The 27,174-nt window shown below is 44.2% G+C and overlaps 1 protein-coding gene across 2 annotated transcripts in view; it reads right to left on the reverse strand.

The window, feature by feature from the left end:
• TAF2 (TATA-box binding protein associated factor 2) overlaps positions 1 to 27,174 on the reverse strand; it is a 2,148,555-nt gene that overhangs the window by 2,001,912 nt on the left and 119,469 nt on the right. For both annotated transcript variants that reach the window (XM_069621552.1, XM_069621551.1), the window contains exon 4: positions 8,433 to 8,551. In XM_069621552.1, coding sequence (XP_069477653.1) covers positions 8,433 to 8,551 — 119 coding nt within the window. The remainder of the gene's footprint in view (positions 1 to 8,432; positions 8,552 to 27,174) is intronic.

Below are 27,174 nucleotides of genomic sequence, written 5' to 3' on the forward strand. Positions count from 1 at the left end.
CTGTGAAAAGTTCCTATATGTATAATCTGGAGGGTACGATCCACACCATTTTCTCTCTCGGGGCCCAGGCAGCGGCCCTGGTGGTTCGTTGACTAAACCCGATGTATGTCGGGCGATGGAGACGGACGCCTAACAAAAAGGGTAAGGGAAATGGGGAACCGGGGGGGTAGGGGGAAGGGGAAAGAAAAAGGGAATGCCATGCAATGGTTCTGGGGATCAAGTTCACGGATGATAACGGGGGTACTCACTGAAGTTTCACAGGGCAAGGGTAGCAACGACCATAGTTGAAGGTCGGATCGGTACGCTCAACGTTAAGGGCCTCAACTCACAAAACAAGCGGTCTCTCACAAGTAACCTATTCCGCAAACAGAAATTACTAGCCCACTTCCTACAAGAAACTCACTATAGAAGGGGGGCAGAGTCGACGATTATAGGAAAGGCGATAGGCAAAAACTCCTGGGCCTCGCACAAATCCTCGAAGAAGGAGGGGGGGTGGGTATCCTCTTGGGTAAATCATTGCATCTCACCGATGTGGAGACGAAAAGGGGCTTTGAAGGCAGATTTCTTGCGATCAAGGGGTCAGCCCAGGGCACAAGAGTCACACTAGCCACCCTGTATGCGCCCAACACCGGCCAGGTCAACTTTATCCACAAGGTTCCTAGGGTCATGGACAGGTGGGCTGAAGGAGCCACAATCCTGGGCGGAGACTTCAATCTCATTACAGACCCCCATCTTGACTGGTGGTCGGCCAAAGGGACGGGACCAAAAGCCCCTGCAAAAGATAACCTTGAGGGACCTCCTACAAGAATACTACTGGGTGGATGTATGGCGTAAATGCTGGCAAATCCCTGGGGGTTACATGTTCTTCTCCCCTCCCCACCAAACATATGCCAGAATCGACCTGCTATTGGTGTCGGAGGAAGGAGGGGGAGAGGTTGGAAACCCTATCGTTGAATCAGTGACCTGGTCGGATCATGAACTTCTCGTTATGGAATGGCGATTGCAAGCTACCGTGAAATCACGCAGGTGGCGCTGTAACGACACCCTCATGAAGGACCAGGTGTTTAGGGAATTCCTAAGGAACGAAATAGAAGCCTTCTTTTTATCAAACGACACAGGGGAAGTCCCAATGGTTACAGTCTGGGAGGCAGCGAAGGCCACCTTTAGGGGTCTCCTCATCGCAGAGGGCTCGAGCAAGAAGCGAGAGAGGGCCCCGATAGAATCCAAAATCCGGGAAGACCTGCGGGCCATGAGGGCACAGCTCACCAAAGGAAACATAGACCGCGAAAACCTCCTGAGTGAAATGAGAGAGAAGAGACAAGCCCTACATACAATCCTGATTGGAGAGGTAGTTAAAAAAATTAGATACACGAAGCAGAGATACTATGAGAAGGGAGACAGGGTTGGAACTCTTCTGGCACATAGGCTGAGGGGAAACAGGGCGGGCAAACGCATAGAGAAGGTCAAGGACGGGGCAGGCAACGCCCAGATAAAAACTGAACACATAGCCAAATCATTTGCGGCCTTCTACAAGGCCCTCTACACTAAACAAGAGGGTGAATCACTGGATGAAATTCGAAAATATCTCGAGGACTACCCCCTACCCAAGCTCACAAACCTAGAGAGGGAGACACTGGACAAGGAGATAACAGAGGAAGAGGTGGAAGGGGCCATCAAAAAGCTTAAAATAGGCAAGACCCTGGGGGGAGATGGGTATACAGCGGATTTCTATAAACAATTCCAATCCGAACTAACCCAACCACTAACCAAATTATTTAACCAAATTAAAACCTTAGAAACCATTCCACCGACATTCCTGCAGGCCATAATCACAGTAATTCCTAAAACGGGCAGAGACCCAGCGGAGTGTGGCTCATATAGGCCCATCTCGCTTCTAAACACAGATGATAAAATCTTCACCAGGATCTTGGCGACACGTCTAGAAAAGTGTCTCCCCCGACTGATCCATCCCGATCAGAGGGCTTTGTAGTGAACAGACAGGGGGCAGACAGCATGCGCAAAACCCTGCACATACCGAGCTCAAATGGAGTGAAATCTGACGGTGCCCTTCTCCTGTCTATAGACACAGAGAAGGCGTTTGACAGGGTGAGCTGGGCCTTCATGGAGGGGGTTCTGTCGTCCTTGGGGATGGGACCCAGGTGGCGGGGATGGATGACGGCCCTTTACTCCCGCCCTTCCGCTAGAGTGGTGGTTAATGGAGGAGAATCGGAGCCCTTTCCCTTAGAGAGAGGCACAAGACAGGGATGCCCATTGTCTCCCCTCATATACGCTCTGGTGATGGAACCTTGGGCTATAGCAATCAGGACTAACAATCAGATCCAAGGTGTTAAAATAGGAGAAACTGAATACAAAATAATTCTGTTCGCCGACGATGTCCTCCTGTACCTCTCTAAATCATCCCAATCAGTCCTAGAGGTGTTGAATAGTCTAGAGCGATATGGATCCCTGGCGGGCTATAAGGTAAACGTAGATAAATCAGTGGCTTTCCCAGCAGGCCAGCTCAACGAGACCGAGAGACAATACATCGATAACCTCCCGTTTGGTAAACAAACTGAGGGACTCTGCCACCTGGGGATCCAAATTCCATCAGACCTAGAGGATCTTTTCAAGGTAAACTACCCGCCCCTGTGGGGGGTCGATCAAACATGACCTGGGACGCTGGTCCAAATCCGGCCTCTCATGGATGGATCGCCTTACCTCCATTAAAATAGTAGTCCTCCCCAAATTCTTATACCGGTTTCAAATGTTGCCGGCCCAGATACCGAATTCATTCCTCCTAGAGATCAAGCGGGCCCTTCTCCGCTACCTATGTGCCGGCAAATCCCACAGGATTGCTTATGACACTCTCATAAGACCCAAAGATGAGGGTGGAATGATTTTCCCGGATCTAAACACTTATTATAAGGCGTCACAATTGTGCATCCTTGTTGACCATTTGACGACTGGCGCAAAGAAACAATGGGTAACATTGGATAACATACTCTTCTCACCGGTCACATTGGACGAGTGGCTATGGGTCCCCAAGGCATCTATTCCCAGGAGGGTTCTGAAACATCCAGTGTAGGGGGTGCTGTGGTCCATATAGAAGGAGGGGGGTTACCTCAGATGGCTCACAACGTGGCCCTCACCCTTAAGCTGCATCTGGGCTCGCCCACTTTGGGAAGGGATCAACAAACCACTAGCCTTCCAGCAATGGTATGAGGTAGGTCTTTGTAGGGCCGGACAGCTTTGGGTAGATGGGATGTTCATAGCTCTTGGTGACCTGAAGGACGCCCTGGCCCTCCCTAACCTCTCCCCCTTTTGATACTTACAACTTAAGGGTGCCCTTACCGAGTGCAGATGGGGAGACACGCTTAGGCGAGACCTAACCGATTTTGAGAAATTCCTCATAACACACAAAGGGACCAAGGGGGTGATATCGCAGCTTTATAGCTTTTTGCTGTTCTCTGCCCCACGGGACCCCCCCCCAACTTCCCAAGTACAATGGGGAAAGGACCTAGGCACCCCCATAACGAAAAAAAGATGGACCAAGATCTGTAGGCAGGCTCACCGTTCCACAACTGCACCCCAATACCGCCACCAGGCCCTGAAGTTGATACACAGATGGCACTACCCTCCACAGAGGATAGCCAGAATGAGAAAAGGTTACGACCCCCACTGCTGGAAATGCCACGTTAAAAAAGGGGACTATGTCCATATGTGGTGGAAGTGCCAGGTGGCACAAACCTACTGGAGCGAGGTCTTGGTGAGAACCCTGTCCCCCTGGCTGGTGGTGTTTGGCATTGAGGTTGAGGGGGGGCCCTAAGGTGAAATACAACCATATGTTGCAGGTCATGCTAGTCGCGGCTAGATGCTGCTGGGCCCAAAAATGGAAATCACCCCGACCTCCCGGGGAGGGGGAGTGGGTAGCGAAAACACGGGCAATCTATGATATGGAGTATTTAATCCACCTGATCGATGAATCCAAATCTAACATCGAGGCCCTATGGCTGCCATTTTTTGACAAGTATGGGAAAACGGCCTGAGGCATAAGTAATCATCTCGGACGGTCCTCTCGATTGGAACAGTACTATCAGGGCACTACCCTTGGAACGGGGAGAGGTCGATTGTTACAGGAAATGTGACTTTTATATGTTGGACCTTATTTTTTGAACACCTTCTCTCTTTTAGGGGCTACCCTATGCTCACATTGCATCTTTAGATAATGTGTTGGACCCTGTTGTTGTTATCGACCAATAAACCATGGTATGGGATAGGGAAGGGGGGGTGCGGGAGGTGGGGTGAGGGGGGGAGGGAAGTTGTGACCTTACTTTGATATATATTAATGTTTGCATTATTCCTTGAGTTGTGTCATAATTGTAAAATTCCAATAAAAAACAAATTTTCAAAAAGAAAGGGCATCTTTCAAGTCACTATTCTGATGTCGGCAGTAGCCGTACGCTCAAAGGGTTTATTGCTGCCAGCTGCCCGAAAAACATTAACATCCCATTGAGGATGCAGAGTATCTCTCAGGGGTAAAGATGGCGGCACATCCCTTATAAGTGACGTGTTACCATGGGGTTGGGCGCGAAGAATTAAAAAGACTTGAGATAAACTCCTATAGCTGAAAGGTAGGGCCTATATAACTAAGCCATCTGGAGGACAGATGGGAAACAAAGGACAGCAGGGCTCGGAATCGAGATTGGATAAGCAGGAGTTAAAAGCAGCTCCTGGGTATCCAGCATTAACCAGTAACCAGGAGCTACCACTGGGGAATGATGAGCTAGTACATAACGTTCCACAACTGTAACTTTACCATAAGATGCAAACATCTAATTTTGTCTATAACCTATGAACCCTGGTGCTTTAACTGGTGTATAGACGTGTCCAACGTTTATTTTTAGATTGTCACACATGTACACGGGTGTGTTTGCTAAGTATCTGTTGGCCAGGTGAGCCATAAATAGCTCCTGGTAGCTGTTTCCATCAAGCTAACCAGGCTCTTCTAGGCTACAAGCAGGAGCTAAATAGTTCCCAGCTCCTCTGAATTCCGAAACTCAGACAATACATTACTTAAAGAGCTAGAGAAATTAGCTTTCTTGTTTTACAGACAACACTAACAGTACCTGGTCAACAAGCTTGTGTACTCTGAAAGAGTGTACTTCTTTCTTGCAGCCTAGATAATATGCATACAAGAAAGGAGGCAGAGAAGACCCCCAGTGTCCTAATGAAATGTGGTCAGGAACCAGACAGCTAAGGATTTTGCTTTAGGAGAGGTGTGCAATGTCTGGCCCCTCACTGCAATGAACCTGCACCTTCATCTCAGAACTCAAACACCATCTTTTACTGTCTTCCAAAATAAGTGTACCCCTTTGACCAAATTCTTGGTGTTTAAACAGCAGGGTAAACCCTTCTCCATTTACCTTGAATCTCTGACCCTGTCCCAACCCTGTGCAAAAAGATGTACCAGACTCATACCATTTAGGCTGACAAAGTAGCATTCATTCTTTCTCTGCATCTCCTTCACTCTCGCCAAAATCACCTCCATTTTTGCCTATAGTTGTCATGAGTTTATTCCCAGGCTGATATAAGCTTGCAACCTGGATTCCTTCCCCTCATGAGAGTGAGCCTATATGAATCCACAACCTCGTTGAGCACCAAACTCCACTTGAATCCACATGCAGGAGCAAGCTCCCTTAATAAGGTGGTTGACCCTTTCCACTAATCCATTTGAAGCGGGGAAGTGAAGGTCACCCTACGGTGTACAATGCACAATCCACCCAGGAATAGCACTATGTGTCGGGAACAAAATTGAGCCCAGTTACCGATCATTAAGGAAGTCGATATCCAACTTCCCGTTTAAAAACCAAGCGCGAGAACATCACTTATCAGTTGGATTTCAAATGGGATCCATTAGATCCAACACTAAATAACACCAGACTGTACCCGGAACCTCAGCACTATAGAGTGGTTCTTGCATTTGTCACCTTCCTCACATGGAAACTTGCGTGGCCTCCACAGCCTTTGCATCCATCTTCAGCCACCGGTTGTATTCCCTTAGACAACATTTTGTCAAATTTCCTTTTCTTCGGCACTAGTAGTGGAACTTGTCGGCATCCTCCTACAATCCCATAGGGGGTTATCCACAAACTGAAGATATGCACATAACCATCAAATTCACCACCCAGGGTTGCCCAAAGTACATTCATGTTGGTTTGAATCAGAACTTATAAAGACTACTGAAAAGTCCTGAGTCAATAGCCTGTTTTATAACACCCCAGAGCCTACAGACCAACTGGAATGGTTTAGAGCATTAGGTTAAACTAATTCTACGAATCTAGAAGATGTATACAACTCTTGATCGATGCTGTGTGAGAACAAAGATGTCTAGTGGCGAAGGCATAAAACACCAGGTCTGGAAAAGCAAAACCTTTGACTATTAAGACTGTTGAATCTACAACTACAGTAGACTCACAACTGCATTTACAAGTATTCAATTGGTGAGTATTTCTTGTCTGGCAAGTTGGGACATATCATCATAGGCTGTCTAAAGAAAATAGAGAGCTTACAGATATCCCTAGAATCTACCAGACCCATATAATAGGCGGAAACGTGTTGCCACTCAGGGTACAAGGACCCATATTAGGTGCATAAAGGCAGGGCTTAAGATCAATTGGAGGCGTTTGTGATTTCTTTCCTTTTTGCAATGTTCCCTCAACTGATTTCAATGACACCCCCAGAATTGTTTGCCTCACAGACCTGTTCCACTCAGTTGTTTTGGTGGCACTGCCAAGTCCCCAAGACTGCCAGAGCATGAAAAGGTGTTGTGCCCTTGGATTTTTCCAGCGTTATGCATAATCCCTATTAGATTGAACATTCTTGTCAAACAGAAAAGTTGCTCAGATCCTAATTAGTACTAAAACGCAATCAATATTTAAGGGTCATTTGCCCCCAACACCTCATCAAATGGTGTGACTTTAAAAAACAAAACTTCAGTCAATGGTATTGGCATAAGCAGGATAACCACATGGTTTGGGACCAACAATCAATCAGATGAAAACAAAAGAGCAACTCTATAAAAAATGGCTTTTTCGGAAAGCATTACAGTTAGGCAGGTTTATCCATAGCCCTCTGTTGAGTGGTGCAAAGTGAAATATCCTATGTAGAAAAGAGGATGTCCACCAAGATAGACCAAACCTCTTTCAAGGGGTAACATGGCAGAGCAGCCACGCTTCACTCTTAGGATGGGCTGGTCCTAAAACAAGGGAAGAAAGGCGTTAAAAATGACTATTGTGTTGGTCAAACGGCCAACATAATAGTCTTCACTCCGAAACACAGTAGTGAACCTGAATAAGCCCATTGTCACCTTAAAAACAACCAAGCACAAACAGCATAAGCACTAATGCGAACACTATTACTTTCCAGGCACAGGGTGAACTGTAGTTATTGATCATATTAATACGTATAACAAAATACCAGCCCTTTCTGCGATTATAATCTTTGTTCTACGAATGCCAGGGCCATATGGGAGAGCTGGGAAAAAGGTCTTGGTTCATGAGAGTACCTTTTTATGCCATTAAGAAGTTAAAGAGTTTACAAAAGTAATCCCACGTGAATAACCAGGGGAAAAACCCTAGATCTGTCATGGCTAAAATGGTAAGCCAGGTAAATTCTCCTTTTACCTCACAATTGCAGCAGAAATGGCAAGCAGCTAAGGTGATAACAGAGGGAACCCCCAGGAAGACTCCCAAAAGCCCCACTACTCCCAAAAATGCAGGGGACCACTGACGACATTATCAAATCATATATCATGAGCACAGTACTTGGGGCAAGTACTAACAGCGCTGGATGGTAGAAACGTGTTGTTTGGGTGGTTAGGTCTGGCTGACTGCGGTTGCGACCTCCAAGTCAAAGTGTCTAAAACCTACAACCGAGCAACGATCCAGACAACCAAAAGGAGAAACAAACAGGTCACCTCGGAGGTGGACCCACGTGGTAGAAGACCAGGCATCCTCAAAGTCAATGACTATCACACAAGAACCAGGACAGCTGAGGTTAGGCAGGAAGACAGACATTCAGCAAGAACATGTCCCACAACAGTGCCAAATGGCAGGCGACAACCCAGGATTCCTCAAGAATAGAGCGGAGGCAGGGCAGAAGTAGAAGATCCATCCACAAAAGTAAAGTTGAAAAACCAAGGAAACCAGCAATACGTTTAAGGGACCTCAAAGATGAAATTCTGCTCTAACACCAATTTACATTATTTTTTAATGGCCTACTGGCTGTTGATGTTATAAATCATAGAACTACTTTTCAATTGTATAATATGAAAAAAATAATAAAAATGCAAAGGTAACTTTAAAAAAAACAATGATTGCTAAAGTTGATTTTTCTGTTCCTGAAACTTAATAATCTTCTGGGGTGTAAATTACCATCAACATGCTTTCTCAGTTCTGAGGGGACTTTGATGCACAGCTCTCCATTCCCAGCGTCTGGGTCCACAGCACTGACAGCAGCAGAATATGCGTTTGAAAAATAATTGAGATTCCTCCTGTCAAAGATAAGAAAAGGGTCAGTGGATCACAATTTAAATTTTCAAATGGCTTTATTTTGCCCAAAGCTTTCAATATCAACCTTCAAGAAACATGGCCTGCAGCATCTATTTTTTAACATTGGTGAAACTGTTTCCTGAGGAGATATCCCAGTTCCTTAATCGACAAAAAACGCGCATGTAATAAATGGTATTATTTGTATTTTTTGTATTTTATTCATTTATAAAGCACACCTAGCCCTCAGGCATCTGGGCGCATAGCTTTAACAGTACAGTGTGACAGCTTATAATATATGACAACAGTTATACTATTTACATATGCTGGGATTAGATGCCCAGAAATTATTTACACAGGAATGTAAATTACAGTAGCAGTAGAATGGGATACATTACTCACCGTAATCGTATTTCTGATGCTTGTATCTGCTTAGATTCACATGCTGTGCATAGGCTGACAACTAGTGGAAGCTGAGGAGTATTACAGTTTGCTTTTCGAAACTCGAAAAGAGGCGTCGAACTAGGGCATGCCAGTAATACTATTCCTAGTGTGACGTCCACTGTACCCATGATCCCTCACGCGTGTAGGACCCTCAGATTGTATTTTTTCTGACATGTGGTAGCATGAGGAGTAGCGCGAGTACTGAGTATCCAAGCAGATAAGATAGATAAGACTACAAGCATCCATGCGCCTTCTCTCAGAGAGGAGGAAGGGCAGGCGCATGTGTATCTAAGCAAATACAAGCATCAGAAATACGATAACGGTGAGTAAGTATCCCTTCTGAGGCTTGTGGAATCTGCTTAGATCACATGCTGTGCATCGATTAGCGAGCTGTGAGAAGGATCATGAGCAAACAAATGTCTTGGAACCGCTTGTCCCACTTGAGTATCTGTCTTGGAAGGTGATTCAATGCAGTAGTGCTGAGTAAAGGGGTGAATAGAGCTCCATGTAGCTGCTTTGCAAATGGTGTCAAGGGGTACATTTGCAATGAAAGCTAGAGTGGCCCCAGTACCTCTTGTAGAGTGGGCCCTCTGCGTAAAAGGCAGTGTTTTATCTGAAAGGGAGTAGCACAGTTGGATACATCTGACTATATATTAGAGATGGCACCTTTAGAGACGCAATCTCCTTCTCTGCCTAGAGCTATGGAGACGAACAGTTGATCTGTCTTTCTTAGCGGTCTGGTCTTGTCTACGTAGCAGAGGACCGCTCTCCTCAATCTAGTGTGTGGAGTTTCACCTCAGCAGAGCTTGTGGGTTCCTGGAAGAAGGCTGGTAGCTCAATGGACTGGTTAGCATGGAATTTTGAAATTAATGTAGGTGAAAACCTAGGGTGAGTGCGTAAAACCAGTTTATCCTTCTGAACAGTAAAGAAAGGATCTTGCACTGAGAGAGCTTGAATTTCACTGACCCTTCTTATGGATGTAATGGCTACTAAGAAGGCAGTCTTATAAATTAGGTGTTTGAGACTAGCTTTATGCATGGGTTCAAAGGGAGCTCCCATGAGTTTAGCAAGCACCACATTAAGGTCTCAACCTGCTGGTGGGTTAGGAGTGGGAGGTGGTGTAGGCAGACAGCGCCACCAGTTGTACCTTGAGTGAATTAAATACCAACCCTGCATCCAGTAGGTGGAGCATATAGGTGACAATATTGGAAGGAATACAATCAATTGGGTTGATTTGTTTATTCTGGCACCAAATAACACATCTTTTCCACTTGTCAAAGTAACAGTGCCTTGTGTTAGGTTTTCTTGACCCTTTTAAGATATCCATACATCTCTGGGGTAAATTGAGATGACCGAACTCCATGACTTCAGGAGCCATGCTGCCAAGTTCATCGAGTTGGGTTGAGGATGCACTGTTTGTCCTTCGTGCTATGAGAGTAGGTTGTACCAGCAAGGGAGTCTAATGAGGTTGCACACCGCCAGTCTGCGTAGGTGTGGAAACCATGGTTGTCTCGCCCACACAGGAGCAACCAGGATGAGCGTCATCGATTCCCTGTGTATCTTGTTGACCAACCTCCTCATATCAGAGGGGTTGGTGGAAAAGCGTATGCAAACATCCATAGAGCGTTCCCCTTGGAGCCTGGCTGGGGGAACCTGAATGCAAAGTCTGGGCATTGTCTGTTTTCGCCTGTGGTGAATAGGTCTATAGTGGAAAAACCCCAATGAGAGAAGAGATCTTCCACGACTTTGTGTAGTCGCCATTCGTGTTCCTCTTGGAGGGGATCCCTACTCAGAGCGTCCGCTAGTGAATTGATATCCCCTGGAACATGTTGGGATGACAGGTAAATCTTCCGTCTGAGTGCCCATTTCCAAATTTTCTGGGCAAGCTTGCACAGATTTGGCTTACGAGTGCCCCCTTGTTTGTTTAAGTAAAACATCGCTGTTGTGCTGTTAGGATCTGCACAGACAGGTTGGATAGGAGGGGTTCGAATGCCCCTATCGCTCTGATGACTGCCAAATATTCTAGCAGATTGATGTGGTTCAGAGCCACTGTGTGAGACCAGAGACCCTGAGCTGTGTGGTGAAGGTAGTGAGCTCCCCACCCTGCCAGGGAGGCATCTGTTGCGACGACGGCTTGTATCTCTGGATCGTAAAAGGATTTCCCCTTTGTAAGATTCTCTCTTGTCCACCAGCGAAGACTCTGTACTAGTGTTGACGAAACAACCACTAGATAGTCCCACTGACGACTTGCTTGAGACCACTTTCGCCAACCATTCCTGCATGGGTCGCATGAACGTGGGGAACCAGGTAAATGTAAGCTGCCATCATGCCTAGCAAACGCATTGATTTGCGCACCCTTATTTGGCAACCGGACTGATATTGAAGAATTTGCAGCAACAGATTTCAAATATTTTGCTCTGATGGAAAGGCCAACCCCTCTTGGGTGTTTAGGACAGCTCCTAGGAACTGTTTAGAGGTGCTTGGCACCAGGCTTGATTTTTTCTCGTTGATTGAGAAGCCCAATTGGAAGAGGAGGTCGATTGTTCTTTGAATCTTTAATCTGCAAATTACGGGGGTTTCCCTTGTGATGAGCCATTCGTCCAGGTAAGGGTACACTGGGATTGCCTCCCTGCGTTTGTGCGCCGCCACCACCGCCAGTACCTTGGTGAATACCCTTGGAGCCAAGGCTATTCCGAAGGTCAGCACCTTGAACTGGTAGTGCTGGCTATCTTCAAACACAAGAATCTTCTGTGCACTGGGAACATTGAAATATGAAAATAGGCATCTTTCATATCCAATGTTGCCATATAATCCCCCTTTTTTAGTAGAGGGATTACCTCTTGGAGTGTAGTCATGCGGAATATTTGTTTGTAGGGCGCAAGTCTAATACTGGGCACATCGTTAGATCTTTTTTTGGCACAAGGATGTAGGTTGAATAAATACCCTTGTTTACCTGGTTGCCCGGGACAAGTTCTATTGCGTCCTTTGCAAGTAGAATGGCAATCTCCTCGAGGAGGATTTTGTGGTGCTCCAAGGAGTGTACTTTCTGTCTTGGAGGATGGTTGCAGGGGCGTTCTAGTAGCTCTATAAAGTATCCTGCAGACACTGTGGACAGCACCATCTGTCCAAGTGTTCCCTTCCCATGTGTGGGTGAAGGTGGAAATGCGCCCCCATATTGGGGATGCATGGGAAGGGACCCAGAGCGGAACGTCACAGATTATTGGGTGGCGTAGCACCTCTACCGGGGTTGCCTCTACCCCTAGTGCGGCCCCTGCGCGTACTCTGGTGAAACCCTGTGTTGCCTGGGACTGATTTTTGATCCATGAGGTTCCTTGATTTTGATAGTAGTTGGAACCCCTCTGGGAGCTTTGGCCGCAAAAGCGACGAAAATGATTATTTCCCCTCTGACCGGAGGGCTTATTTGTAAGTTGGCTGAGAGATTTTAAGGTCTTGTATTCGTCCTTAGCCGTCTTTAGTGCCTCTTCACTGCTTTCCCAAATAGAACGTTCGGCTCTACCGGCATGTCTATGAGCGTGGCTTGGGTCTCGGGCTTGAACCCACACTGTTTTAGCCAAGCATGGCGTTTTATTACTGTGCCTTTGGCTATCAATCTTTGAGCATTGTCTGCCGCATCAAAATCTGTCTTAAGCTTGCATCCAGACACGGACCTTCCGTCTGCTGCAATTTGGGCTAACTGTCCCTTTATTGGTTCAGGTGCAGAGGCTACTAGAGCAGCTACCTGTTCCCATTGATGGCAGTTATAGCTTGCTAATAGAGTGGTACTGTGAGCAATACGTGCCTGGGAGGCTGACGTGGAGGCAACCTCCAGAGCGTATATTCCTTTGCTCTCTTTATCGGAAGGTGCTTCGGAAGAAGCAAGTGGTGTACCTCCCCTCTTTCTGGTAGTTGTTACTACGAGGGAGTCAGGTTTTAATTGCCCCCTAATGTACATGGGATCAGAGGGTGCAGCGCGGAATAATTTTTCCACTTGTGGATTGACTGCACGAGTAAGATTAGGAGTTACCAGCGAGGGATCGATTCTGCGCTGGATGGATCTTAATATGGGGATAGCCTGGGAAATGGCTCTTCTGTCACCTAAGATTTCCTCAGCGAAATCTTTATCTTCTTGGGCACCTTGTGTGTATTTGGAAATGGGTTGCTGCTTTCGCCAGTACCTCATTGATGAGTGGGTAATTATCAATCGAAAAGTCGTTCACCAGGGGGTCTTTTTTCGGAATAGGAGAGTCGGGATTGTAGGCTTCCGCCTCATCTTCCTCCTCCTCCTCTTCCTGGTCCTCATAGTCCCCATAGTAAGAAACCCCTGTCTGGTCTTCCAGCATATGTGTTTCTGTCTCCTCGCCATAAGATTCTGGATGGTAAGGTTCAATTAGCAAAGGGTCTGAAAACGAACCCTGCGCTGGACCCTCAGAGCGGAGCCTTTTATTAGGGGGTTGAGAGGGCTTGGACCCTGAAGGGGCAGAGGTAGCTGGAGTGCTGGCATAGCTCTGGAAATAATTAGGGTCTTTCTCATAGAAGTATGCCATAAATGACATTCTTATTACCCTATCAATGTCCTCAGAATTCCAATTTTTTTTAACTAGGAATGACTACAGGATTCTCATCCTCTTCCTCCATGCCCATATCCTGAGCAGTGGGAGGAACAATCTTTCCCTTGGTGACAGGGTCAGGGACCTTGGATTTTTCTAAAGATTTAGGAGCTTTTTGTTTTTCCTTTTGAACATGGTGTTCTGAGGGTTTTTTATGTTGTTTTTCCCCCTTGCCATGACTAGAGGAATGTTTTCCTGAACTTTTAGGGGTCTCTGAGGGCTTCGACGCCTGGTGTCAAGAATCGGAGGGGCTTGCGCGTGGGTGTCTGAAGTCACCCCTGTGCCCTCACCATCCGATAAGGCGGTGTTGCTGTCATCGCTGAAGGATCCCACGGCGTCCATGGCCTCTAGCTGCCTGGCGTAGTGGGCACAGCGCTTCGTCGAGCGGTCTGAGTGTTTTGGGCTCGAAGAGCCTACAAGCTCTACAGGTAGCCTCGGGATGGTCTTGTGGGAGACACAGGTTACACGTATTGTGAATGTCTACCCAGGGAAACGTCCCGTTACACTTCATGCAGAATTTAAAGGGAGTACTCTCCATATGTTACTATTTGGCAGCAGGCGGGTATATGTAGGAAACGAGTGTATGACCACCCTCACCCACTCTCCCTTCCTTGCAAAGGGCCGAGGCCAGAGGCCTTCCCGATTTCCTCAATCTCGATTCACTGACGTCGATCTTTGGCGCAGGGTGGGAGAAATGAGGAAATATTGTAATAATATTGATAAATGGCTAAAGCCAAGGGAACTCTGCGATATGCTTCCGACAAGTATGGCGGAAAAAAACTATCTGAGGGTCCTACACGCGTGAGGGATCATGGGTACAGTGGACGTTGTGCTAGAGAGACCGCTGACCGGCCCATAGAGTCAGAGTTTGCTCTGTAGTACTTTAAGACGAGGTAGCTGCACCTTTGAGATGGATGGGGGTGCAGGTATCCTCCAACACCAATCAATAAGGACAACTCAATGGTTTGGCAAAGGGGAGTCCGTTTAATGAAGAGTACAAAAAACGGGGAAACATGGAAATCAACAGTGATGCGATAGCCTGTCTCGCTTCAACTCCCAACAACTTCATGCAAACAGAACAACTTTAATAAGCAGCACGCATAATGGTCAACCAGGGGCAGGATGCCCCAAGATTCACCCGGCCTCCCTTCCATCAATCAATACTTTAGTGGCTATGTATCAATTAGTTGGCTGTGGTTGGCCTCAAAACTGTAGCTGCTGGTCAGAAAAAGTTATGGTATCTTCTGTTTGGGAGACAGCCAGGCGTAGGTGCCTCTTCTCACTCGGCTGGTCACGTGTTAACACACTGTGAATCGGCTTAGTTTTCCTTCTATTTGCGCATTTAATTTTTATTCGGCTCGCCAACTGCCTGGCCACCTTATCTCGGCCTTCGTGAGGCAGGCTGTTCTGTTCTTAAGTTTCGATTACGCTGAGCTTCTGTTCGCCTCCCTCTCTTGGTGGGTCCTCGACTTCCCAGGCATGAGCTGCTCTTGCTGAGTTTAGATTCAGTCGTCTCTTCTCGTTTTAGTTGGAATACGAATCCTGTCCTGTTTGACCACTAGTAACCTGAGTTAATTCTTATTTTGTGTAAAGTGGACTTGCACTTATATAGTGTGCTTCGTTGAGGTAGATATATATATATATATATTTGAAAAAAGAAAGGGGCTGGAATCCAATCCTGGGAGAAACGGCACTCAGGCTATGCTCATGAGGAAAAACATCACTCTTCTTCATAAATCCGACACCAATCAATGTTTTTCAGTGCAGCCAAAAGCGTCCTTTATTAATAAAAGTACATGGACAAAAGAAGGCACCAGCAGTTTAAAACAAAAAAGAGAACGACGCGTTTCACCCTGCTCGGGCTTCGTCTGGTATGTGACATGGAGAGAGGACTGCAGTGTTATAGACAATCATGTGTAAGTCCATCTTCAGTGCTTTACACTTAAGTGAGTTGACTGAAAAGCACTCAGTAAATAAATAAACAGACAGCCATATTGAAACAAAGTGAACATTGCTTCTGTTCTTTGTTAATGTCTGTGTTTGTGTAGAATAATAGCAGTTCACTATTATGACTGTGCATAGAATCAACCCAGAATATAATTATCCCAAGTGGGTTTGAGCTTGATGATGTTTAAATAATTATTCCACTGTTTGTTAAAATTATTTAATTATTTAATATTGTGATTTTGATTATTGTTTGTCTTCCCAAGTGGGTAATTTTATAACGGAGTGCAGCATAATACATCAAGATCATGGATACTTGTCAACATACATGTTGTTAAACTGCGGGCGATTCATGTGTATTGATATACCTCAATACATATTAAAGTGCTGCGCGCTATGTAAACACAGATGAACTGTTCAATGCTAAAGTGTTGTGTGCTATGTAAACCTGGATGGACTATTCAGTAATAAAGTGCTATGTGCTATCACAGTGCATGTTAGAAAAATATATACGTGATTCGTACATAGACCTGGGAGGCTGTGTGTTGCGATTGCGGGTGCCTCTGTGGTCTAAGTGTGTATTGTGTGGGCTTAAAAACATTCAGAATACTAAAAGATATTTAAAAGATTTTTGAGAATCTTAGGGCCCAGACGATTCTCATGGCTCTATGGAGGCTGTATGTTGCCCTCAAGGGTGCCTCTACAGTAAAGATTAACCTGCCTAAGTAAGTACTTTTGAACAGTGGCAGGGAAATTGGTAATATTGTGCCATAATCGGAAACTTGGGCTATTACTAAGACCTAAGTAGTTTTGTTAGAACAATGGAGGCTGTATGTTGCCCTTGCGGGTGCCTCCACAATATAAATTAACCCACCTAATACAACTTTCTAAATACAACAAAAGAGAAGGAACAAGTGGAGAATTGAGATATTTTGCCACAAACTGAACGTATACAGTTTGTTGTCCATGCAGGTGTCTGGCTCTGATCAAACACCGACATAAAATCACACTTACAGTTTAAAGAAAAATGGACAACCGTAATTAAAAGGAAGAGGGGCAACCGTAATAGGTACTGTGACCATGTGTTACCCTCTCCTAATATTGAAGTGCCATATCTGGTATAAACGACTGCATAATACTATTTATAAGAGAATGATATTTCATAATGAAGCCACAAACAAATTAAAATGAATAGCCCACAGTTTTACAAATAAACTTGGTAGATGATTAAAAACAACTGGGGTTACAGATTAAGATACAAGATGTTAAATAGTACAATTATAAAATCTGTATGTTTAAAGCATTGAAATGTCAGTGTTTAGGCATCGAGATTGTTTATCACATTGTCCCTTATTTTTGTTTAGTCTCATTGGCTCTTTACTATATAATTGTATTCTTAAAAATTGTTTCCCATAGAGATCACCCATATTTAACACTAATACAAATTATGCACTACAGCATGTTACAGCAGGGCACCATGTCTATAACTGTTTACCCTTCTCTCCTATTTTCCGCAAAAAAAAGTGCATATATAAAACTCTGATAAAAATATACTTATCGGAAAAGTCAATAAGATATAGATGCAGAAAACTGCTTTCTGCTGAGTAGGCGTCCAAATCGTACCTAGTGTACTAAGCAACTTCACCTTTCATATTGTTGCACAGTGATATACAAAGAACAAGAAGATGATCGGGAAATTTTAGGTCAGGAAATTATCACATTTAAAAGGGCTTGGTCAAAAATAGGAGAAAATGCACGCACAACATAGTATGGCAATCATGACAAACACAAATTTAAGACCCCAGGAATGCAAATAATTCTTCGTCACGGTTGTGACCTCCCGGGTGTTTGGTGTTAAAATCAACTATGTATCTTGATTCCATTTGTCTCAAAGTTCCCAATCTGTCCCCTCCTCTCGGATGGATTCCCACTGAGTCAATGCTGAAATACTTGAATGTGCAAATGTCATTTTGGTGGGCATCTTCAAAATGTTTGGCAAGTGGGTAGGGCATGTCGTGATTCTTGTTGCACGTAAACGTTGTAGTATTCGTAATCTGGCTTCCAGTTTGGTGCTGCCAATATACCATAGATTGCATGCACAAGTAATCACATAAATGACAGATTTTGTTTAATCTTAACTTCTTTCCTAGTTCGAGGATGTAAAAAAGCTTTGGTGTTTATTCCATAGCGGCACGCTTTGCATTTGGCACAGGTATAAAAACCTGATGGTTTGGTAGTCAGCCAGGTGTTAATGCTTGGTTTGGGTGAATGAAACATGCTGGGAGATAGTTTAGTTTGTATAGATGATGGTTTTCTATACGTTACAGTGGCATGGGACGACAAATGCGGGCTAATGTCAGAATCTCGTTTCAAAAGATACCAATATTTGTTCAAAATCTTTTTGGTTTCTTTAGCTCCAGAATTGAATGTGGTAATGAACCTAATTCAACAATCTTCATTTAGTGGATCTTTGGTCTGTTCTTTAGACTTGCTGTTTTTGGCCAAAATCATCTCCCGGGTTTTGTTACAGCTGCGATCATAGGCTTTGTTTATAGTTCTTTTCTTATAGCCTCTCTTTACAAATCTGGCTGCTGTCTTTTTAGCATTGGTCTCCCATACTTCGTTTTCGCTGCAATTTCTCTTGATACGTAAAAATTCACCATACGGGATACTGTTTTTGAGACACTGTGGATGTGCACTTGTAGCATGTAACAGTGTATTGGTACTTGTTTCTTTTCTGTGTAATTCTGTACTGATGTTATTTTCAATAAATTTCACTTTTATGTCTAAATAGACTATTTCTGTCTTGCTATGATGCTCTGTAAATTGCAAGTTCTGTTCATTTTGATTCAGAGTATGAAAGAAACTTGTCCATTCCATAGCCGTCCCGTTCCAGATGATGAATAAATCATCAATGTACCTCTGCCACATAATGACTTTATCTGTGTGTTCTTTCTGATTGTCATTTGAAAAAAGTTCTTCCTCCCATGCACCCATATATAGATTCGCAAAGGTAGGAGCTACTGCTGTGCCCATTGCCGTTCCACAAATTTGATTGTAATACTTAGAATCAAACATAAAGGTGTTATGGGTCAAAATGAACGAAAGCATGTCCAAAAGCATAAGTGAATGTTCTTGATAGCTTAAAGATCTGGTGGACAAAAACCTTTTTACTGCTTGTATGCCTTTAGAATGTGTGATACAAGTATATAAAGACACTACATCCAGCGTGACTAGAAGAAAATTAGGTTGCCAAGGGATGTGTGCTATTTGATTCAGAAATGCAGTTGTATCTTTGGTATAGGATGGTAAAGTTTCCACAAAGGGGAACAGAAAATTGTCTACAAATTTCGAGGTATTCTCCAATAGGGAATCTATCGATGCCACAATAGGCCTCCCCGGGGGTCTGGTCATCGATTTATGAATTTTGGGTATAAAGTGTATAACTGGAATCTTAGGATGGTTTTTAGTTAGATATTGTTTCTCTTTAATTGAGATGAGTTCCAAATTATACCACTTATCCAACATTGTATCGTACTGTACTTTGTATTCTGGATACGGGTCACAGGATAGTTTGACGTAATTACTGATGTCATTTAGTTGTCTTTCCGCTTCTCTTTGATAGTCCTTAGTGTTGAGAACTACAACATTACCACCTTTGTATGATGATCTTATTATGATGGATGTGTCTGCTTGTAGATTTTCCATGGCTGCATGTTGTAGCTTAGTTAAATTGTAAACTGTTCCTGGTTTAATGGCCACTTTTTTGAGTTCATCCGTGACAAGATCCTCAAACAGGTCTAGGGATGGAATTTCGATTTATTCTTCATTCCACTGGGAGCTGCCGTGCCAGTGTCTATTTCTTTAGGCAGTTCTATTGTCCACTCATCTTGGGATGCATGGGACAAAGTCTGGCTTGCTTCACTTTTTCCTATATTTGCTAAATCCTTTAATGCTGTTATATCTTTAATGTGCAAAGGCGGTGGAGTGGTCTTCAAACTCGGCAGTTGTATATTATCCAAGTTGGCATGGAATTTAGTTAGTCTTAATTTGCGAATAAAACAGTATAAGTCAATTCTAGCTTGGGAATAATCAAATTTTGCAGTGGGGCAGAAAGAGAGGCCCTTTCCCAATACTTCATGTTCATGTTGAGTTAGGTTCCTATCTGACAAATTGATTACTTGCATTTCGTCTTCGACTAAGTGTTCTTCTTGCTCTTTCCAGAGCGTGTCAGACGGCCTGTTGATTGATCCTGTTTTCTTCCTCTGTCCCCGACGGCCCTTGTTGTCCTCCTTTTGCTGACAAGCCTTAACACTGCAGAGAGAGACCTTGTCATGCTGAGCCAACAAAAGACTGAACACAGCAGATAGCAATATGCACAACTTTCCAAGGTTAGCAGGGAAAGACAGGTTTGAACCAGCATTGGAAAAGAGTAGGCAAAAAGCAGATCCGAGACGACAGACAACTATCTGAAGAAGCAAAGACACAAATGTTGCAGGAAGGTCAGGTTCTCATCAGCTCACACCTGACGCCGAGGAGAATGTAGCTTGAACAAGTCTCCGGAGGCCAAGGAGGTAATGACACCCATAGTAAAAAAGGGCTCAAATCCTCAAATTACTGAGCAGGATTAATTCGGACCATGGTCCCCACACATGTGACTTGCAGCTGGCCAAGAATACCTATTCATTAGAGCCAGATATGGGCAGGCAGAGTCCTTCGTTGCCATCCATCTCATTGGGACAAAAGATACAATACAGTGTGAAGTTGAAAGCGAAAATGTCCTGGCTACCAGCCTGGAGAGTCAGAGTGGTAGCCTTGTTGACAGAGCCAGAACTCTGGGACCCTTCTCACCACCACCTATTGTGCTTTATATACTGGTAACTGTTCAAGATGCCAAGGCCCAGAAAGCTATCCCTGACCAATCCCTGTTCACCTTTAACGCTCAACTCAACAGTGTTGCAGCCACCAATCAGAGCACCCAGATGGCATGTTTTCCCATGTATCTTTTTGTGGATGGTCTCAGGTGGAGCTACCAAATGTGGCCTGACCAATTGGACTATCAACCCCATATAGGATCTATACTTAGTCAAGCTATTCACCCATTCCTTTCCCACCTTAGGGTTTGTACTGTGACACATCACTCATGATGTCACAGCTCCTCAAAATGCCTTGCTGAGTTCAGAGCTATGGATTGCATGAAGACTTTTGCCTAAGGTTCATGTGGTACCTTTTGTATATGGATTTTATAAAATAAAACAGTAGTTTGTTACATGTTTGGCCTCTTCCGTTTTTTTGTGGCAGGGGATTTTCCTGGGCCTGCCTCTGCTTATTGAATGGGTCTTTACAGGATGTAGGAATAAAGTTCAGGGCCTATAGTAAAAATATGTATGGTTAAAAATCCTCAAGTTATTTAGAAATTGCTTGCTTTCACTTCAAGTTAACTGCCACAAGCACAGTTCTACCCATGAATTCAATATCCTGTTACCTGAGGGCAGATGGTGTAGTGTGTGATGCATGAATGGAACGTTGATCTATCAAAGTTTGCTGTAGGGATCTAGAGTGTTGGTTGAGTGGTGGCAGAGACAGGTGTAGGGAGCTGAGAGAAGGAGCAGTTGTACGATACAGGGAGCTGGCAGAGGGGTGTCTACAGGGTTGCACAGCTAAATACTTGCTGTGAAAAAAAGAGACGTACAAATCTCTACCTGAATCAAGTGTGCCATCTTTCTACACTTTAGTAGGAATGGCCAAAACAGTGGCGGAGTATGACTCTCCCAAGTGCAATTCTAAGCCATTGTTAAAAGGGCTCAACACGCTATTGTTGGCAGAGTGTAACCTGCTAAGAGGGAAGGTGTCACTTGAGGGTAATATGAGTACCATTGAAGAAGTCCTCGCCAAAAATTAAACTATTTCTCAAACAAGCTCAATAGAAATGTTGACCATTCATAGACCCCAAACTAATGAAAAATAAAAACTATGCATTACAATATTTAATAATATACAGTACAAAAGAAATAGAGTTCAATAAGCTGGAATCTCAGCTTATCGAGGCCACTATGAGGATAAGTAAGAATAAATATATCATATAAATAGACGTCTACTGGTGAGTTCAATATGCAAGTTGAAATCACAGTCCAAGGAGCAAATATACATGGTTTACAGTTATTTTAAATAACATTTGTTTAATTGACCTCTTGGTGAATGTTCAGGCAGTTTTTATACAACCCTCTGTTAATGGATCTGCAACCACTGACGTTAATGAGGGACTAACACACCTTGCAAGATAGGGAAGCCAAACCCCTCATAAGGTTAAGTAACTATGATAGAGCGATAAGGCTTAACTCACAGGTTGGGGTACCATTAGTCTACACAGAATGATACAATTGATATGCTGAAAAAAACATACTTTATTATTAAGTCACACAAAGATCCATCAGATCAAATAAGTACTTAATGAATTCTCCCGTCTCTCCCTCTGGTCTTCCTCACCCTTCTCTCTACCCTGTTTCTTTCTTTTCCTCCCTCTCCCCCTCTCTCATTCTCCCCCTGTCCATCTCCCCAATCTGTCCTAGTCCCCCATTACTCTCACTCTCTATCTTTCCCCCTTTCTCTATCACTTGTTCCAGCAACCACTCCCACACAACAGTACCTCTCCAGCACATCCTCAGCACTCCGCTCCAGCTTCTGTACCTCACCCGGTTTTTCGGGGTGCTATCCCTGCCCAAGCAGGTCTTTTATAACAGAGTCTTCCTTTCTGACCAATTCCTCCCCTTCCCATTGGTCCCTGTCTGCACCTGACTTCTCAGGGCCATCTCTTGCTTCCTTTTGACCAGGGATCGGGTCACCAAGCCCCATGCTTTTAAAAGCCCTCCGTAGCCATACGCCTTTTTCCCACGTAGGCATTTGTGAGTTTGGTTTAGCCGTGTTTGCAGTGTTTCTCTCTGCTTGCATCACCTTCCTGCTCTCCAATGGAGTCAGTCATTGTACTAGCCAGTAATCGAGACGATTCAAATGAGCAGAGTGCATGTTCGGCGTTGGTGACTGTTAACAGAGTTTCCCGCATGGGATAAATTACATTCTTGAGACTGTTTTTCTGTAAGGAACAAAAGAGAATGTCTGCCAAAAACGAGGCTGCAAGGCATGGTGCAGCAGAGATTGGTACCAAGTTTACAGGTATGCATGACACAACTAGGGTGTTCAGGGACTTGGGCCCTCCCAACTCTCTCACCCCGCCCCTGGGGAACGATCAGATGTGGCATACGCCGTGGTAGGCTGTCTACCCCAAGTTGGGAGGGGGTCCCCGTCACCCATGATATGGTCAAGTCCCTCGCCCTGTCACAATAGATTATGTGGGAGCATGGGGGTGGAGAGAGGAAGGGGAGAAAGAGTTGGGTCAGGAGGAAGACCAGTCACTAATGGAGTTCAAGTGTCTCCAGGAAAGATGATAATCTGAACAAAATAAACAGAAAATGTCGTTGAGGACATGGCTGCAAAATGAAGGCGCAAAACAGGACCATGCAGAACAAGGTATGTGAAGGTAATCAAAACACGTTTGTTAGGGAGATTTTTATGCAACCCTCTGATGAGGGCTGAGCAACTCCTAACGTGAGAGTGAAACGAGAACTCCAACAAAATGGAAGCCAAAGCTCTGTAAGGGTAGTAGCAATGGCTGAGCAGTCAAGTTTGACTTTAGGAGGGATGATAGTTCGCAGAGTTCGGCAGTTGAGTCTGTCTGCAGTATCTCCAGGATCTACTTGTGTTTGCTGCTGCTACAGTGATTATTTCCCCGAGTATTGTGTCATTGCTGCTATTGCTTTAAGACTTTGGGACTGCCTACTTAAAGCCTTCCGTGCGTGCAGCACCGGCACGCAGACTTCGGCAGTCGAGTTCAGTCTGCCTGTAGTCAGCCGTGAGGCAGCCGTGTCTGGAGCATTAACAAACTCGACTCATTCATTTAGAACCGCCTGAACAATCGCGTGAAAGCTGCAAAGGTGCGGGCATTATTGTTTAATTACACCATACGCACACGGAAGGAGTGAGAGAGGAAAATATAAAAGGCAGAAAATAAATTGCAGCATCTGCCGCTGTGGCTATGGTGGTGTGAAGACTCGTGGAGTGAAAATGGAGATGAGACCTACTTGAGTATATACGTTGTATCACCGTATGACTAACAGGCCGAGTACGATATTTTGAGACACATCTCGCTACACTAGCTACCCGCCTTGTAGAATCAACAAATAATTGAGGATGTCTCATTCACGTCCCGTAACGCAGCAAAAGCTATGCCGCAAAATTGACTTGGTCCCTGGTAGAAAATTGACAGAGAGGGACATACTTATGGATAACACCTTTGCAGAAAAGGGGGACCACATAATACACAAGTCTTTAAGTGAAAACACAAATGTCCCCCCTATAGGTGTAATGCTGGAGGAGGAGTCAATTATTACACCTGAATTGGCCGCTAAATCCAACGTGTCCAGCACTGACCCCCAATTGCTACAAATGTCTTATTTATTGTCAAACGTAGATATTACTGACATAGAGCTTCTCAAAGTCAGAATGGATAATAACAAAATAGACAAAAGTGACATGGAAAATCTCAAATCAAGATCGGAGAGTGAAGACAATCAAGGCAAACTGGGAAAACAGAGTGTTCTTGTTGATTTACAATTAGCTCCATCCGTCAACCAATCCAATATTGACAAAACTCACACTCCTACGCATCATAACGCAGGTAGTGGGGGTCCCCTTGAAACTGAATGTTTGACTTGCGGGGAGTTTCAAATCAATGTAAACAATACAGAACTTGTAAAGGGGCCTGTACTATCAACGCAGCGACCGTCTTTCGACGCACAAATAAAACATGGATTGAAATTGTAACTGGGTTACATGTGACATTCTCAGGAACCTCAAGCTTCTCTGTACCGCGGTCTGAGTCCCAGTGCTGTGAGATTGGGTCATTGGGATACTAACTGTGGAGCAACAGAAAATCTAACTTATCAAGATTTTACCATTAGCCGTCTCCTGCGCAATCAAAATACAAACTGCTCAATTAGACCACAGAAAGTAGAAAGAAATTCCTCCACGCCAGTCAATAAATATGACGATCTGACATTGGTTGAGAGCAAGGCTAGATCCAAGCTTTGATGTGGCAATGCCTGGGCTCTCATGTATAGAACTACAGACAATACCCAAATGGATACGCTACTTCAACCAAACGTGCCAGTGATTTCGGCTGAGCAGGAGATGAGAGCCACTTAGAGTTAATTCACTACAGGCCCTGCCAAGCCTCCTTAAACCTGTAAAGCAAACTTACCAAGAAGAGATGATTCTTACTTCCGTCCAAATGATGAATGCTTCTCCAACTGATCCCCCCCATTCTCACACTGCCCCGCTTGTCATTAGGAAAGAACATATAAAGGGTAACGATTCCTATCAGTCAACGTGAGGAAGTTGAACTCCCAGTGCAGCCAGAGCTGGCGCATGTGGCAATCAATATGCAACTGTTTAACAACGTGATTGCAGCAACTATGACTGCATTACTACCATTCATGAGACTACATGAATCCTTGAACGACATCATCAAAGACCAAGTATCTGTACATGGCAAAGTGAACAAGAAAGTAACATCTCTAGAAATCTTTACCAACCAATTACAGCAAAGGTTGAACTATGAAGCTGAATTATCCTCAAAATGGCAATCTCGACTAGGTGATATTGCCAGAAATGATAACGAGAGGAAAAACGATTTGATGGAGGCAGTCCTGGAATGCATGAAATGGTTACGGCATAATCCCAATCAGATGGCGATAAACTCGATGGGAACATCCTGCATCTGTATGAAGGGGTATACCGATGAAATAAGACAAGTTAGTACAACTAACACCAGAATGGAAACTGGCCCCATGAACAAGAGGAAAAAAAAAGATCAAACAGAAGTCAAAATGACAACAGTCGAAAGACCTCATGGGGATGTCACTGGAAATGTGGTAGTATCAAATATGGTTGCCACTGCTCAACAACAAGAACAAAGGGAGATCTCAAGCCTGGAAGCGGAAGTCTCAACCGTACAAGCTCTTATAGAAGAGGCAGAACAAAGAGAGTTGCCAAATGTGAATCATAGTAATGACAATCAAGGAACTGAACCAGATATAGAAGAGGTGGCTGTGCCGCAACATGCGCCGTTACCTTTCATTGATCAGCTGAAACAAACATCAACTTTTGATATTTTTGCAAGAAGGCCAAAAGCAATGCCCTCAAAAGACATTGTTAAAAGAGGCAAAGATTGCCAGTTCCCCATGAAAAACAGAAAGACTGCTGTGTTAAACCGGAACAAAAAAGGCAAATCAAATAATGCTAAGGCATTCATCCGGAATCTTACCACTCCACATCCAGTGGCCATCTTCGAGCGACGTGCTGCACTGGAGAAAACAAAACTTGCATCTAATCCACTGACGAGCAATATTTAACAATTACCAATGACTCAGAAAATCGGAAACGCTAATAAAAGACGGCGAGTTGATGATAACTCAAATGTATCATGCTCATTTAGATTGGAAGATCTGGCAAATCTTTCGAAATACCCTATAACGGATGATTCTGAGGAAGAGAATGAGGCAGAAGTACAGCACGTTGATGACAAGAAGTCAAATCAACAAACTCAAAGGAACGATGAAAATCCTGCTGATGTTACAAACAGGAGGCAAGTAAAATTGTTCAATCGGGCCGATGTGGCGACGAACGTGGCAAAGTCCAGAAGACCACCTTTTCGAAGAAAATTACAACCTCCAAAGCATGAAAATGGATTGGACGCAAATGCACTCAAATTAAATCCAAAATTCACTGCGGCCCAGGCATGGTCAAAAGGGAAAAGTGAGGGTAGAGGGAGACCACCTAGAAATAAACTATCAAGTGGCAAATAGAAACTGCAAATTGAAAATGTTGCTGGTCCCAAGAATTAAGTAAACTTAAACAGATACAACTTACTGAAGTTACTTCACTCAATTCCTTCATTACAAACACTTATGATGGAAGACATTGATATAGTCGAATACCCTTCTGAATTTAGATCACACTCGGTAATTCTGCACCTTCACGCCTCTGTGATTCAAAATACTATATTGATGGCTAATGCCGCCCTGTTATCCTACAAATACGATGTGAGTAATTACCACGAGGAGAACAACATTCCCGACACCCATTCTGGGAACGAAAATGTTGCCGAGAGTCATTGGTTGTCAGAAAATGATCATAGACGTATCTTTCTAAAAAAAACATCACAAAAGCTCTAACCAGTGACAAGCCGCGATAGAATATAAAGGAGATAAATCAAACGTAGTACGATCTAAAAGGAGAAATTTGGTCTCGTCAGCAGTAGCGCCGAGAACAATTAGCACTAAAAGAACGTGCATTAATCTCCTGGAATACAAGAGGTTTTCGGCACTTGCTCCATGAAGGATGTCTGGATAAAGGAGCTTACGCAATAATTTGTTAGCAGGAATCTTGGTTACGAGATGCCCCGATATGTGATGTATACACGACCCTACTTAAATCTGCTGGGAACGTCCTTCAAGGTCGTCTTTTTTCAGGATTACTGACTTTAATTAAACATAATCCTGATTGGAAAATCATTAAAT

This window comes from Ambystoma mexicanum, chromosome 5q, assembly GCF_040938575.1.
Source record: "Ambystoma mexicanum isolate Mex_15411 chromosome 5q, UKY_AmexF1_1, whole genome shotgun sequence".
Taxonomy (NCBI): domain Eukaryota; kingdom Metazoa; phylum Chordata; class Amphibia; order Caudata; family Ambystomatidae; genus Ambystoma; species Ambystoma mexicanum.